At 58.1% G+C, this 16,519-nt stretch overlaps 1 protein-coding gene across 5 annotated transcripts in view; it reads left to right on the plus strand.

The window, feature by feature from the left end:
• The window catches only part of EVC2 (EvC ciliary complex subunit 2), a 90,259-nt gene that overhangs the window by 21,324 nt on the left and 52,416 nt on the right, over positions 1–16,519 (plus strand). For all 5 annotated transcript variants that reach the window (XM_070068046.1, XM_070068042.1, XM_070068044.1 and 2 more), the window contains exons 8-9: positions 4,382–4,516; positions 6,821–6,960. In XM_070068046.1, coding sequence (XP_069924147.1) covers positions 4,382–4,516; positions 6,821–6,960 — 275 coding nt within the window. The remainder of the gene's footprint in view (positions 1–4,381; positions 4,517–6,820; positions 6,961–16,519) is intronic.

A 16,519-nucleotide genomic window follows, 5' to 3' on the forward strand; every position in this document is an offset into this window, starting at 1 on the left:
TCGGTCCCAGTCTGGGGGCTCCACTGATCCTCAGCCTTCCGTGGCTGGTGGCTGTGTCCTACCAGTCTCTGCCTCCCCCTTCACATCTCCCTTTGCTTGTAAGGACACAAGCACTAGATTCGGGACCTGCCTAACCCAGTGCAGCCTGCGCGTGACTAAGTCTACAGAGACCTTGTTTCCAGATAAGGTCGGCTTCCTGGGTACTGCCCCTGCACGGACACAGTTCAGCTCCCTCCATGGGCCCGACAGAGCCCAGAGACTGGCAGGGGATCAAATCGTTCATCCCTTTACCTCCTCAGTCCTCCTGGAGCTGTGAACACGGCTCTGTGTCCTGCCGCCTTTGCCAGGACGAACCTTGATGACCGATCGCTGCTACCTGCCTCCTTTGTGCCCATTGGAGAGAGGCTTTCTTGTTGATATTTTAACGTGACCCCAATGCGACACATGTGTTCATGTGGTTACTGATTCAGTAGGTGCACAATCAGAGGCTTGGGGGATGATGCCAGCACAGGTGGAGAACTTGGCTGTCATTTGGCACTCATCGAACTGGAGATTCAGAGTGATCAGAGTGTGAAAACAGAATTGGGTCCCAACTGAACAGCCCCTGCAGACCCGCGTCTGCACTGGAGCTCCTGTTTGGAACCCGGCTTCGCTTCGACAGTCTGGAAGGTTGGGTTGGCCAGCAAAGCTCAGCCGTGACCACCACTGCCTGTGGCTGCAGGAGTGAGGATCAGGCCAGCTCCTGTCTGTGCTGCTGGTCTGAATTAAACTTGTCACGGCCGGTGTCTCTGGACGCAGATGCTGGGACAGAATCTGGTGAGGAACGTGCTCACCAGCGTGCACAAGTTAGCAGCCTGCCGCTCAGCACCAGGCTGGCATCCGAGAGCGTGGATTTCAGGGGCCCCCACCCTGCCCCACCCTGCTCCGAGTGGCTTCCCGGGAGAAAAGGGTTTTAATCTGTACGCCTGCTTTCCTTCTGGGAGTCTGCAGGTCTGGTGCCTGCAGGCAGAGGGCCTGAGCGACAGCCCTGGGCATGATTAAGCCTCCGCGAATCTCCCGGGCCAACCACGCTTCACGAGTGTCGTTGCTCCTCGCTGCAGGGGGAGCCCAGCTGTCACAGCCTCCCCTGGGAGGGGCCTTGTAGAAGCCCAAGCCTGGTCTTCCTCCGACTTGGCCCATGCATCTCTCTCTGTTGTGATTTTCCCTTGCAGCTTTGTGTTGCTGTGGTAAATCACGGCCAAGTGTAGGGCTAAGTGCTGCGTCCACAAACCTGGGGGTGGTACTGGGGAACCCCTGGCATAGTCAGTGCCCCCTGAGACAGGGAGGGAGGAGGTGGAGGAGGTGGAGGAAGAAGTCGCTTGGGCTCCATCTAGCGGCCTCAGCCAGCCTCGTGGGGGAGCTTGGGAGCAGGTGCTGCCTGTCGGAGGGCCCCTCTCCATGGGAAGTGGCTGGCCGCCGCGCCCTGCCACGCTGTGCCACCGTCAGAGCCGTTCCGGGGAGGGTGCGACCTCACGTGGGGAAGCTCTCTGCAACAGGTTCTGACCCTGACGCTGAACGCTGAGTTCTGCCATCACTGCCCCAAGTTGGCCCCAAGCCCCTCCTTGAAGGGGGATCTGGGTGGTCCATCACTCTGTCTGCCAATCTTGGCTGAAAAATTTATCAACTTTTTTTTCCCTATACAAGTAATACATGCCCGTAAGAAAGATGAAAAGCCTCACACTCCACATGGTTCTGGAGTGTTTTCTTCATGCTATACACCTGTGCACTAGGCGCCCGCATCATTTTTACTTTAGTGAAATTGGGATTCTATCATGTACACAGTTTTGTATCTTCCTTACAAATGTTACTTTAGGATATGAGCATTTTTTATATCATTAAAAATCCAAAAATCTTTTAGACGATTGAGTATTCAGCATGCCAGGAGAAATAGGAAAAATTTAAAGCACTCAGATAGCAAAACCAGATCTTTCTGAAAGGTCAAAGGCATAGTTATGTCCCAAGACAGTGTAGTGGCCACCAGCCTTCTGGGGGAAATGATTTTGACCTTGGAGTTACATACCCAGGCAAGCCATCAATCAAAACCAAGGGGAAGTGGCAACATTTCAGATATGGGAGAAAAGAACATTGTTTCTAAATAAATTTACTTGAGAATAAATACAGTGTTGCACTCCATCAGGATAAAGTATCCAAGAGGAAAGAAGAAAGGAAAGTAGTGTGGTTTCTAAGTGAGGAAAAAGCTCAGTGTGACAGCTTTGCAGCTGGGCTAAAAAGTAACCAGTCTGATGTGGGTCAGAAAGTCAGAGACTCTGGGAATACTGATTTTAAGAAAAAGTTCATTCCCTGTAGAGATAGCAGCATAAAGAAAATGAGCAGGTACCAGGAAGAAAAAGGCAATAGGAAACTCCAGGAAAAACAAAAGTTTCATGAAGAGGTGTTGGTCCAGATTGTATTAGAAATATACTCCGATCCACCGCAGACAGGAGCAGTTAGTGGCCTAAGATTACTCAAAGTGACTGGCATCCCAGTGAGTTGTCTGGATTGTGGTTGCAGGACAGAATACATTCACTGAAAACCTGAAGGTTGCAGAAGTGGGGAAGGAGACGGACAGCTGTGGGCACCCAGCGAGATTTATTCCCTGGACTTAGCGTCATAAAAATCGAGGCTTAAGTTTTTAATTTCAAGTTCAAGGTGGTGGCTGATTGACAATTAAAAGCAATAGCAAAATTGGGAAAGGGAATGTAGAGACAGATCTGTTGGGTAACAAACCCTATAAATGCATAGGGTTAAAAATGGGGCCTAAATCCATATCTGTCATAGCAGGAATTCAGGACATAAACCCTTATCTGTCGCAGCAGGAATTCAGGAAATGATATGTAACACTGACAGGTCGAGAAGCAGAGAGGCATGCACACTTCTTAGAGCACTGAAGGTGACTGATTGGACTGGTTAACTAACCCACCAAACTCCAAGGAGCCAGTGGGAACCACGTACCTCTGGGAAGTTGGGTGGGGGAGGGAATGCAGGGGAAGCCTCCCTTGCATGGGTGTGGTACTCTACTCTTTAATACGAGGATTTTCAAAGAATTCACGGGAAGAGGAATTTTGAAATAAGCTTATTTTTGTGCCAACATTTTTTGAAATCCATGCATGTAAGGGGCTTCAAATGCTCATGGGAAAATGCATGTGATGAAAAATAATGCACAGATCTCCATTTCCTTTGCACCAAAATAAGCTTGTTCTTTAAAAAATTTTTTATTTATTTATTTGAAAGAGTTACACAGAGAGAAGGAGAGGCAGAGAGAGAGAGAGAGAGGTCTTCCATCCGCTGGTTCACTCCCCAAATGGCCACAACAGCCGGAGTTGTGCTCATCCGAAGCCAGGAGCCAAGAGTTTCTTCCGGGTCTCCCACACGGGTGCAGGGGCCCAAGGACTTGGGCCATCTTCTACTGCTTTTCCAGGCCATAACAGAGAGCTGGACCAGAAGTGGTGCAGCTGGGACTCGAACCAGCGCCCATGTGAGATGCCGGCACTGAAGGCGGTGGCTTTACCTACTGCGCCACAGCGCAGGCTCCAGCTTATTTATAAATTGTTTCCCATGAGCGTTTTGAAGTGGCTGCAGGATTGCACTCCACGCAGGTGGAATAATCTGTGGAAACACACAGCTCTCACCCTGCTCCGGGCAGTGCAGCGTTCAGGGTGCTGAGCTCCGGGTGTCCACTGAGTCACCTGGGTCGCACCCTGAGCCCTGGCCTGGCACACACATAAGTCTTTCGCATATTCTGATCCACCCACCCTTACAGTTAAGCTTTCCTGCGTGTTTCTCGGGGAGAATTCGGTGAGCTGATCCTCGGGTCTGCGGCCGCCCTGGGGAGCTGGTTGGGAACCCCATCTCAGGCCTGGTGGGGGCGCAGTGGGTTGGGCCGGGGGACCTGTGTCTCCACTCCGAGGCTGGGCAGCTCTGAGAGCACAGCTTGGCCAATGCTTAGCAGGATGCCAGCCTCCGAGGTTGCTCGGATTGGTTCAGGTGCTGAGGAGGAGGAGGGAGGGTGGACGGGGAGCACCTGGAATGCACCTGCTCTTCCCAGATGTTGCCTGGCATGGGCTGTGAGTGGACCCCGCCCCCAGTGCCAGCTGTGGCTGGCCCGATCTCAGAGGAGGCCATTGCCCAGGGGTGCCTGCTGCCCAGCCCGACTCGGTCCAGCATCCCCTCTGGCCTCCGCACCTGTCCCTGTGCCCCTGTGGGTTTGGCCTCACCAGGGGGCGCCTCTGGCAGAGCCGGCTGGACCCTGGGGCCTTCTTCCCAACTGAGACCCCCGGGCGCGCCCTGCCTGGGAGACGGCAGGTGGGCCGCAGGTGAATCCGCTCTGCCTCTGTCCCCACAGGTTCTGCCCAACCACGGGCTCCACGCTGCCGCGTTTTTTGGTGCCTTCGTCGTGTCATTTGTGCTGAGCTGGGCGGCGCTGTTCTGGGCGGTGAGATGCTGGTGTCTGAAGGGAGGCGCGTGCACCAGAACTGGGGTGAGTGTGCGGCAGGGCGCCGGGCGTGGCCGGGGCGTGGTGGGCGTGGCCGGGGTGTGGTGGGCGTGGATGGCCAGTGCTGGTGTGGGGGGTGTGGCCGTGCATGGGCTGCTGGGGGACCTGCTGGATGTGGGTGTGGGGGCATGGCCGGCTAGTACAGGCGTGGTCATGCATGGGCTGGTGGATGGTGCAGTGCCTGAGGATGTGGGGCGTGGCCATTCATGGGCTGCGGTGGGGGCGTGGTGGATTTGGGAGTATGGCCGGCCAGTGCAGGCATAGGGGGCATGGCTGTGCATGGGCTGGTGGGGGGGCGTGGTGGATGTGGGGGCGTGGCCGGCCAGTGCAGGCGTAGGGGGCGTGGTGGGTGTGAGGTGTTGGTCATCCTGACTTTTCCTCACCTCTGCCACTTTCTGCTCACACCCCAGCTTCCCGTCTCCTTGTTCCCCCGTGTGCCTGACACTGCTCTCTCCCCTCCTCCATCCCCGTGTTCCTCACCCCTGGAAGTCAGCGCAGTGGGCACTCCCGCTGGGCCAGGGCCCACTCTCCGGGCTCCCCAGCAGCTTTCCACGCCACATCTGTCATAATCCGCCGGCCCTGACTGTGCACTCCTGCCTCTCTGTCTGGGTTCCCGCAGAAGCATGCGCTGAGACCAGGATTCAGGTTCACGGAGTTTCTCTGGGACGCAACACCTGGAAAGATGGTGGAGGGTGGGGAAGGGAAGCAGGGAGGTCGCCAACGCCACAGGGCGCCGGGAGCACCGTCCGACCAGGACCCCTGGAGGCCGTGCAGAGCCGGCCTTGAGTCAGGGCAGGGTATTTATCCCCCATCTGTACTTGTCTGAGGACAGGGCTGGCGGCCAGGAAGAAGGTGGCACTGTATCACCAACTTGGGATGGGAGGGCCATTAGGATCCTTCCAGAAGGAAGGTAGCTGTTGGCTGATGGACCTCCGGCTGCCGGCCATAGCCGGGAGGGGATGCGGCGAGGACCGGTGGTGGGAGCTGCATCCCCGAGGCTAGGAGGGCGCCTATCCTGCGTGGATGAAGCGTGGGCGTCTGGCCCAGCCGTGGGCAGTGGAGGAAGACGAGCCGGGCAGCACCCTGGAGCTGTAGTCGCTGGGCGTTTCCCAGGGCGCCCCTGGCAGGCTGCCTTGTTCCTGCAGGGCCACTGAAGACTGTGCTGGGACAGGGTTGTCACTCGGGGCCCAGGCCAGGGCAGGAACACACCCTCCTCCCCCCTCACGTGGATAAGCTGAGGTTGACCGACTTGCTGGAGTGTCCGAGCGTGGGCTGGGGCCTGGAGACCCCTCTCCCTGGACGCTGGGGCAGTGGAGGACATGTTCATCCTGTGCCTGCTTCCCAGAGGAGGCGGCCGTCTTCGCCCACAGGCTCCTTGGCAGGTGGAAGTGAGGAGCAGGTCAAGAGCCCACGTCGTACTGGGATGTGGGCTTGGTCTCCCTGGGGGCCACCATGTGGGAGAGGCAGAGGCCGGCACCTGCGGAGGAAGCAGCGAGTTTGACTTCCGGTCTCAGGGCCCAGGCAGTATTTTTGCCCTTTCCCTCACAGAGTGAAGTCTTTGCACATTTTCCTTTGTATTTTTGCCAGCAAGGCGGGGACCGGTGAGACAGGGGCAGCCTTGGGCGCTGCAGCAGCTTGGGGCCAGCGCTGCCCTGGCTCTCCTGGAGCCCGGAGGCCTTCCGTGGCGCGATGCCCCTCACCGGGCCTCAGTTTCCTTATTTGTCAAGCGGGAGCTCTGATGCTTTGTGGCTGTGACGGTTTCATGATGCGGAAGCGTTGCAGAAGGTTGGTGGAACAGTGGAAGGAGGAGATGAGTTTATTTCCATGCAAAAGTGTTTCTGAACTCCAGGCATCATTTTTGTTCATCAGACGTATTTTCCATCCGCTTCTTGAAAACTCTGGTGCACACATGCAAAGCTCCAAGTGACACTGGCACGAGATGGTGTCAGGGATAAAGCAGAAAGCGCGTCCGTGCAGCCAGGGGGTTGGGCGGCCTCTGCGTGCTGTCACCTCGTCCCCATCTCACACTGCGATCTGAAGGCAGGCAGATCCGAGCCTACTGTGGTTTTCCTCTGCCTGATGGTGGTGGTAGCGCCCGGGAGGTGTTTTCTGTGAGTCGGCACAGTCTGAACACAGCTTTCTGACGCTGCTCGGTCTAGCCACACGGCAAAGCCTGTGCTATTGGAATTACGATCCCATTTCTTTGATGGGAAGATGGAGGCTCTCAAGGGGGCGGGCCAGCCTTCCCTCCTGGCCCGCTCATCGGCTGTTTCTGTGATTCGCCGGCAGGTGCAGCGCCACGGGAGCAAGCTGGAGCCCCCACTCTTCTCCTCGGCCGGCGGGGTGAGCGAGGACCTGGCCCTGAGTGACCAGCTGGTGGACATCCTGGCTTCTGAGGACCCCGGGGGGATGCTTCAAGCCTTGGAAGAGTAAGAACTCCAGGTCCCCTGTGTGGCCACCCTGGTGGATGCTTGAAGCCATCGTGGTGTGCACGCTCGCCCCGGGTGTGTTTGTGTCGTTCGTTTGGTTTCTCGTTTACCCATCCCCAAGCGGTTACAGTCACATAGCGGCTGTGCGCCAAACCCCGTGCCTGGCCCATGGGGACGCAGAGGCATACGATGGCACTCTGCTTCCGAGGCAGGTAGACCTGGCCGGGTGGACAGAGCCACAGACGGAAGTGACCTTTGTAGCTCCCCCTCTTCGTGGAGGAACGACACTAAACCCTGCGCTGTTCTTTCGTCTGCTTGGCCCTCCCCGGGTTTGCTGCTGGTTCTTCCCGGGTTGGCTACTGTCCCTTCCACCTCCGTGGAAGGGCGGTTCCCCCTGCCACATTCCCCACTTCCACGGGGGAAGCGGCACACCGCCGGCCGGCTCTCTCGGGGGCTGCACAGGTGTTCCCCTTAGATGTTCCCCTTAGATGTTCCTGGTGCATGCCGTCTCTCTCCTCCTTTATAGTCCTCCTCCGCCAATCCCAACTCGGCTGCCCACACGCCAAGCACGCTGCTCTCCTCCAATCAGGAGCAAGTCCTACAGTTTATTGGTTGAACTGGAGGCAGCTGTGTAGAAGCTGTTTTCTTCTCTCCCAGCGCCATATTGTGGGAGAGCAGGTGCATAGAATAAGTCTTTTTTTTTTTTTTTTTTTTTTTTTTTTTTTTTTTTGACAGGCAGAGTGGACAGTGAGAGAGAGAGACAGAGAGAGAAAGGTCTTCCTTTTGCCGTTGGTTCACCCTCCAATGGCCGCCGCTGCAGCCGGCGCACCGCGCTGATCCTGGCAGGAGCCAGGAGCCAGGTGCTTTTTCCTGGTCTCCCATGGGGTGCAGGGCCCAAGCACCTGGGCCATCCTCCACTGCACTCCCTGGCCATAGCAGAGAGCTGGCCTGGAAGAGGGGCAACCGGGACAGAATCCGGCGCCCCAACCGGGACACGAACCCGGTGTGCCGGCGCCGCAAGGTGGAGGATTAGCCTATTGAGCCACGGCGCCGGCTCTAGAATAAGTCTTAATTCCAGTAACTTAGTCTAGTCCGAGCTGCTCCCCACAGATCCCCCTTTCTTTTTATTTTTTGGCGTTGATACGCGCCTGTCTTCGGTGTCCCGCGGCACACACTCTGCTCTACTTGCTAGAGTTGCCACAGGTTCTTACAAGTCCTATCAATCAAGCAAACCGAATCTGGGTCCTCTCTTCGCCATGTTGTGAGGAGGTTTTTAGGCGCTGATGCGTGCCTGTGTTGGGTGCCCTGCAGCGCATGCTCTGCTCTGCCTGCAGGTGCTTACAAGCCCTATCAGGCAAACCGAACCCAAGCCTTCTCATTGCCATATTGTGGGGAGGCTTATTGGTGTTGATTCGTGCCTATCTTCGGTGACCTGCAGCTCATACTCTGGTCGAGCCGCCTGCTGGTGCTTACCGCCTTACTAATCAGGCAGACCGAATCCAAGCCTTCTCATTGCAGTATTGTGGGGAGGCCTATTGGTGTTGATTCGTGCCTATCTTCGGTGACCTGCAGCTCATACTCTGGATGAGCTGCCTGCTGGTGCTTACCGCCTTACTAATCAGGCAGACCGAATCCAAGCTCTCTCATTGCTGTGTTGTGGGGAGGCCTTATTGATGTTAATTCGTGCCTGTCTTCGGTGACCTGCGGCGCATAAGCTGCTAGCCGCCCGCAGGTGCTCATTGCCTCACTAATCAGGCAGACCGAATCCAAGCCTTCTCATTGCAGTATTGTGGGGAGGCCTTTCTATTTCTCTATTTCTCTATCTCCGGGCATTCCTATTTCTCCCATTTTACTTCTATCTGCCAACATTCCTATTTCTCTCACTTTACTTCTAAACTTCTGTTTCTCTTATCCCCGCGGCTTCCCGGCGCCCGCCCCGAGGCTGCTTCTCGGCGGCTTTCCGGCTCTGAGCCGCTTCAGCCCGCACCTCTCTCATCTGCGCGGCTTCGCACTAACCCAGCGTTCCCTATCTACTTGTGCCCCGCACGCTCTCTCTGCGCACGGCAGCCTCCGTGAGTCACACAGCCCCAGCTCACGTCTCCGCCACTAGCATTCAATCCAAGTTCCCCGGGCTAGCCTGGCGAATTCAACCCAGCTTACGTCTCCGCCCCACGATTTGGCTTCCCGTCCTTTGCTCCCCGGGCTAATCAGACGGATCCCAATCTGGCTTACGTTTCTGCTTCTGGTTTCAACTTTTCGCCCCTTATTCCCGGGCTAACTTGAGAATCCCAAAGTGGCTTTCGTCTCCGCCTCAGCCTGCCCCCCGCGGCTTCAATTTCCCTAACATTTTTCTCTACCCGGTATGTTTCCCCAAGCTTTCCTCCAACAATACTCCTCCCTCATTTCTCCTGGCCTCTCCCCACAGTCCGCATCCGAGTCTGTTTGTTCTAACTTTCACTTTCGCTTTCGACCTTAGAGATTTCTCCCAGCTTCCCCCCGTAGTCCGTATCTGAGTCTATGCCTAGGCTTTCAATAGCTCCTTCCGGCACCTTTTTCGTCCGGCTTTTCCCTAGGCTGTTTGCTAGTCTCTCTCTCCGGTATTTTCCCATTTCTTCCCGTTTCTTCCCTCCTAAGTTTCCTATCCGTCCTAAGTTTCCTATCTGAGTCACGGCACCATTATGTCGCTCCCCCTCTTCGTGGAGGAACGACACTAAGCCCTGCCTAGGCTTCATATCCGAGTCACGGCACCATTATGTCGCTCCCCCTCTTTGTGGAGGAACGACACTAAACCCTGCGCTGTTCTTTCGTCTGCTCGGCCCTCCCCGGGTTTGCTGCTGGTTCTTCCCGGGTTGGCTACCGACCCTTCCACCTCCGTGGAAGGGCGGTTCCCCCTGCCACATTCCCCACTTCCGCGGGGGAGTGGCACACCGCCGGCCGGCTCTCTCGGGGGCTGCACAGGTGTTCCCCTTAGATGTTCCCCTTAGATGTTCCTGGTGCATGCCGTCTCTCTCCTCCTTTATAGTCCTCCTCCGCCAATCCCAACTCGGCTGCCCACACGCCAAGCACGCTGCTCTCCTCCAATCAGGAGCAAGTCCTACAGTTTATTGGTTGAACTGGAGGCAGCTGTGTAGAAGCTGTTTTCTTCTCTCCCAGCGCCATATTGTGGGAGAGCAGGTGCATAGAATAAGTCTTAATTCCAGTAACTTAGTCTAGTCCAGTCTGCTCCCCACAACCTTGAAGTCGATGAGCTCCACACTCCTGGGAAGCTGAGGGCCCGCTGAGCCCGGAGAGGGAGTACTAACCCTCCAGAGGGGCACGTTCCAACCGGTTCTTGAAGCTTCCCAAGTGGACCGAGCAGGGCAAGACTGCCCAGGCAGAGGGAGGAAGGGGCAGACGCAAGGATGGGAGCTGAGTGCGAGGTGTGTGTGTGTGTATGTATGTGTGAGTGTGTGTGCATGTGTGTGTGTGCGTGTGTGTGTGTGTGTGTGAAGTGTTGGCTGCTCAGTGGGACTGCGTGTGCATGGGGGTGTTGAGGATGGACAACAAAAAGGCAGCTGCGGAGAGGCCAGGCCGGGCTGCGTGCTTGTTTGCTGGGCTGGATTTAGTGCTTTCTGTTTATTGGTGAAGACTGACCGGGGTCGCCCATGTGCCATAGGCCGTAGCGCCAGGCGCCTCTCGACGACTTCTCTGGGCAGCTCCTGCAATCCTCCTCACAGCCTGTGGGTGGCATTGCCGTTCCTCCCGCTTACAGACGGGGGCCTGGTGGTGAAGCGCCTCCCCAGGGGCACAGGGCGCTGAGCAGCAGGCCGGCTCTCAGAGCCAGCGCCCTGGCCGGAGCGTGGCCGTGCCCGCGCTTCTCCCGCCGGCTGGCCGCCCTCAGTAAGGACCTTCTTTCCTTCTGGCCGGCATTGACAGGTGACTTATTTTATGTTCCTTCTTTTAAAGATTTGTTTATCTGAAAGGCAGAGCTACAGTGAGAAAAGGAGACAGAGAGAGAGAGAGAGAGAGAGAGAGAGAGAGAGAGAGAGGTCTTCTCTCTGCCGGTTCACTCCCCAAATGGCTGCAACAGCCAGGGCTGGGCCAGGCTGAAGCCAGGAGCCAGGAGCTTCATCAGGGTCTCCCACGTGGGTGCAGGGTCCGCAGGTCTTGGGCCATCTTCCGCTGCTTTCCCAGGCCACAGCAGAGAGCTGGATCGGAAGTGGAGCAGCCATCCCTTTATGTTTCTTTTATTGTTAACTTTATTTATTTTTACCATTTCCAGTTGTCTGTCAAAATCCTCCAGCTTATCTTTCATTCCCCCAAACATTTTTAGTTGTTAATTTGTTGGTCGTGTTTATTTGAAAGGCAAAGGAACCGCAGCGAGGGACCTTCCATCCGTTGGTTCACTCCCCAGATGGCTGGGGCAGCCAGGGCTGGGCCAGGCCCAGCAGGAGCCAGGAGCTCCACGCGGTCTCCCTTGTGCCTGACAGGGACTCGGCCCTTGAGCCTTTGCCAGCCGCATCCTGGGTGCCTTGGCAGGAAGCTGGATTGGAAGCAGAGGCAGAGGCGGGGCCGGATCCCAGTACCGCAGTGCAGGACGGGGCATCCTAGCAGTGGCTAACCCCCCCGCCCGGTGCTTCCCTTCTTAGGTGCCTGTTGTCTGTCGCTCTTTGGTTTGATCAAGCTTTCTTTCCTCCCTGCACAGGTGTGCCAGACATTGTGAATGAGCAGCCAGAAGGCAGATGGGCACTGGGCAGCCAGGGGTGCAGCTGTCCTGGGTCCCCTATATCCAGGCCGGGGCTGGGATCTTTCCAAGCTGGCTTCGTTTGCTGCCGACCGGAGTCTCACTTGGTCATAACTGATGGTTTTTTACTGTGACTTCCTTTGCTTCCTTGTGGGACTGCTCGTAATTCACAGCGGGGCCACGTGGGAGCACTCACGTGGATTCCATTTCCCAGAAACCTTTCTGATTCGTTTTATCTGCGCAGCTCCCAGTGGGGTGGAGTCGGCACGATGCTGATAGACTGCAGTGCCCTGTTCCCGTGTTATGTAATGTTACGTGTTGATGCCACATTTCAAAAGCACTCTGCCTCGCGGGGCTTCCGTTTGGTTCTCATCCCAGTGCCCCTGGGCTGGGCCTCCTGTTTTCAGCATTGGCCGGTGAAGAATCAGGGGCTGAGCCGGGTGAGGGGTTTGACTGTAGTGAGTGCAGAGCAGCCGTGGGCACACTTGATTTTACAGAATTCTCTAAGCCTCAGTTTTCCACATCTCTCAAATGGGCACGCCATAACCTACCCCCTTGGGCTGCCGTGACATTGAACTGAAAGATGCTCAATGTGTAAACATCATTGCAGCTTCTGTGGCCTCCAGCCTGGGTCAGCCACTCGCAGGTCCCAGAAGCCTTTGCGACGGTCAGTGCTGCCTTGGTCCTGTCGCGAGAGCCCTGGGAAGCCCACTGAGGGTGGGAGAGCTTGGGAGCGAGATGGAGCCGCTGCCCAATCCCGTGTTCCCGGATGCTGGAAGCGTGCCGTGTGGTCTCCGGAGAGACAGACTCAGGATGGGGCCAGCGCGGGCCCTGCTGCTTGCCTTGGCGCGGTGACGAGTCGCTGTGCCTGACAGCGGGCACTCTGAGTGCTGACGGGTGTTCCCGGGAGAGAGGGACCTATCCCGCTGAAGAGGGGCTCCTTCCTAGGGAGGAATCTTTGTGAAGGCCAGGCCCAGAGCCCCCCCGGGGACACGGCTGTGGCTGCCCCCCGGGGACACGGCTGTGGCTGCCCCCCAGGGGCACGGCTATGGCTGTGACCTTGCACCAAGGTCGGAATCCAGGCGTCTTAATCCGTTCCTGGGCGCCGAGGTTGCGTGGTTTGGCGAGTTAAGTTTGTGTGCCATTCAGATGTGATGCGTCATTTTAGCCTAGGGTGAAGCTTGCCAGCTGGGTAAGGGGGCAGCCTGGGAGTGTGCGGGCAGGCAGCAGGGAGGAGCTGCTGGCCGATTGCTGGGTGTCACTCACGTTGAGTGTCTCCAGCAGAAGGTCAGTCGTTTTCTGGAACGAGAAAGTGCAGAGTGAAGTGACTTGGTGTGGGATCAGTTCCTGGAGATTTAATTTGCACAGGCAGCCTTCGTCCCCGGGCTGCATCCTGAAGAATGGCCTGCTGAGTAACTTCAGCACTGTGCATGGAGGTGGTGACACAGCGCTGGGCGCAGTCGACTTATGGGAGCACCGACACATCCGGGGACTGTCGGGTGGAGCACCGTTGTACCCTGCACTCTGCAACCGTCTGAGCCGAGGAAGCAACCCTCGGCTACCACGGGAAGGGGCTCACCCTGCTGCTTCTGTTTTGGGTTCAAAAAAGCCCCAGAGTCCCAGAAGCCAGGTCTTCCTGGGCGGTCCCACTGTTTGAAGTTGCAGCCAGCCCCAGGGTAGCTGGTCCTGATGTCTCCCCGCCCAGGAGTGGAAGGGGACCCCTGACTGCGCTTCTGGCAGCTGGGGGACCATCTGTTTCTCCTCGGAGCTGGTCTGATGTCGTGCGGCAGGGACTTAAGGCTGATGCTCAGAAGGCCCGAGAACCCCTTCCTCTCCAGCTCCGCTCTCGGCTCCCTGGCCCAACATTCAATACTTATTGAACACTGATTCTTTTTCAGACACCACGTGGCTGGAGACTCGCTTTAGGGACCTGTTTTTTTAATCATCGCATTGTCGATTGATTGCGTTTAATCGTTCCATCTTGATGTCCTGAGGCTTAAAAGCTCTCCGAAAGAAAATGTCACTCAGACTGTCGGGGCTTATGTGCCTGCAAATCCATGACTGGCTCCCCACTAAAACCAGCCGCTTTTCCTCCAGCGAATCATTGATCCTGTTGGTGACCCTGCGGTGCGGTTGAGCTCGGGTTCTCAACGTGCTGGCAGGTGGCGGCATTGCCGCCTCGCGTCTGAGCCCCTCAGAGCCACGCGGTGTCCTTTCTTGCTCATGTATCTTGGGCAAAGAGCACTTCCCCGGTTTGCTTGGCTGCGCCTTCTCCATCTTGTACTCAAAGGCTGCCTCTTACAGAGATGTGGGGGGAGGGGACATGCCCTTCCATTGTTTTCAGCATCCTGACTACTGTTGTAGCGGAAGGGGGCTCAGCCCCTGCACCTGCTGGGCCCTGGCGGGAGGAGGCGCTGTGCAGGGCAGGCCGCCGAAGCTTCTCGAGGCACGGGGCGCTTCAGCCCTGCCCTGCTCGCGGCCTCGCCCTGCCGCACCCCGCAGGCCTGCGGTCTCACTGCCTGCAGCAGGGGGAGGTCCTGGGCTCGCGGCAGTGTATGTGCTGAAGGTCACACAGGGGAGTGGACTTGGGCCCAGGCCTGGGGGCTTCAGGTCCACGGTTCTATTGCAGGGAACAGAGCTTAGGTTTTGCAGAGACAAAGGAAGTCGGGGACAAAGTCCCGTGCTTGTTTCTGCTGTCACGGGGGGCTCACCGCTCTGTGTCCACGGCTGTCACGGGGGGCTCACCGCTCTGTGTCCACGGCTGTGCCTGGGGGCTCACTGCTCTGTGTCCACGACTATAATTGGGGGCTCACCGCTCTGTGACCACGGCTGTCACTGGGGGCTCACTGCTCTGTGTCCACAGCTGTGACTGGGGGCTCACTGCTCTGTGTCCACGGCTGTCACTGGGGCTCACTGCTCTGTGACCACGGCTGTCACTGGGGTTCACCGCTCTGTGCCCACGGCTGTGACTGGGGGGCTCACCACTCTGTGTCCACGGCTGTCACTGGGGCTCACTGCTCTGTGTCCACGGCTGTCACTAGGGGACTCACTGCTCTGTGACCACGGCTGTCACTAGGGGGCTCACTGCTCTGTGTCCACGGCTGTCACTAGGGGGCTCACTGCTCTGTGTCCACGGCTGTGACGGGGGGGCTCACTGCTCTGTGTCCACGGCTGTGACGGGGGGCTCACTGCTCTGTGTCCACGGCTGTGACTGGGGGGCTCACTGCTCTGTGTCCACGGCTGTGACTGGGGGGCTCACTGCTCTGTGTCCACGGCTGTGATGGGGGCTCACTGCTCTGTGTCCACGGCTGTGATGGGGGGGCCCACTGCTCTGTGTCCACGGCTGTGATGGGGGGGCTCACTGCTCTGTGTCCACGGCTGTGATGGGGGGGCTCACTGCTCTGTGTCCACGGCTGTGATGGGGGAGCTCACTGCTCTGTGTCCACGGCTGTGACGGGGGGCTCACTGCTCTGTGTCCACGGCTGTGACTGGGGGGCTCACTGCTCTGTGTCCACGGCTGTGACTGGGGGGCTCACTGCTCTGTGTCCACGGCTGTGACTGGGGGGCTCACTGCTCTGTGTCCACGGCTGTGACGGGGGGCTCACTGCTCTGTGTCCACGGCTGTGACGGGGGGCTCACTGCTCTGTGTCCACGGCTGTGATGGGGGGACTCACTGCTCTGTGTCCACGGCTGTGACTGGGTGCTCACTGCTCTGTGTCCACGGCTGTGACTGGGTGCTCACTGCTCTGTGTCCACGGCTGTGACTGGGGGCTCACTGCTCTGTGTCCACGGCTGTGACGGGGGGGCTCACTGCTCTGTGTCCACGGCTGTCACTAGGGGGCTCACTGCTCTGTGTCCACGGCTGTGATGGGGGCTCACTGCTCTGTGTCCACGGCTGTGATGGGGGGGCCCACTGCTCTGTGTCCACGGCTGTGACTGGGGGCTCACTGCTCTGTGTCCACGGCTGTGATGGGGGGGCTCACTGCTCTGTGTCCACGGCTGTGACGGGGGGCTCACTGCTCTGTGTCCACGGCTGTGACTGGGGGGCTCACTGCTCTGTGTCCACGGCTGTTACTGGGGGGCTCACTGCTCTGTGTCCACGGCTGTGACGGGGGGCTCACTGCTCTGTGTCCACGGCTGTGACGGGGGGGCTCACTGCTCTGTGACCACGGCTGTGATGGGGGGGCTCACTGCTCTGTGTCCACGGCTGTGACTGGGGGGCTCACTGCTCTGTGTCCACGGCTGTGACTGGGGGGCTCACTGCTCTGTGTCCACGGCTGTCACTGGGGGGCTCACCGCTCTGTGTCCACGGCTGTGACTGGGGCTCACTGCTCTGTGTCCACGGCTGTGACTGGGGGGCTCACTGCTCTGTGTCCACCGCTGTGACGGGGGGCTCACCGCTCTGTGTCCACGGCTGTGGCTGGGGGGCTCACTGCTCTGTGTCCACGGCTGTCACTGGGGGGCTCACTGCTCTGTGTCCACCGCTGTGACGGGGGGCTCACCGCTCTGTGTCCACGGCTGTCACTGGGGGCTCACCGCTCTGTGCCCACGGCTGTGATGGGGGGCTCACTGCTCTGAGTCCACGGCTGCGACTGGGGCTCACTGCTCTGTGTCCACGGCTGTGACTGAGGGCTCACTGCTCTGTGTCCACGGCTGTGACTGGGGCCCACTGCTCTGTGTCCACGGCTGTGACTGGGGGCTCACTGCTCTGTGTCCACGGCTGTGATGGGGGGGCTCACTGCTCTGTGTCCACGGCTGTGACGGGGGGCTCACTGCTCTGTGTCCACGGCTGTGACTGGGGGGCTCACTGCTCTGTGTCCACGGCTGTTACTGGGG

The sequence above is a fragment of the Oryctolagus cuniculus genome, chromosome 2 (genome assembly GCF_964237555.1).
Source record: "Oryctolagus cuniculus chromosome 2, mOryCun1.1, whole genome shotgun sequence".
NCBI lineage: Eukaryota > Metazoa > Chordata > Mammalia > Lagomorpha > Leporidae > Oryctolagus > Oryctolagus cuniculus.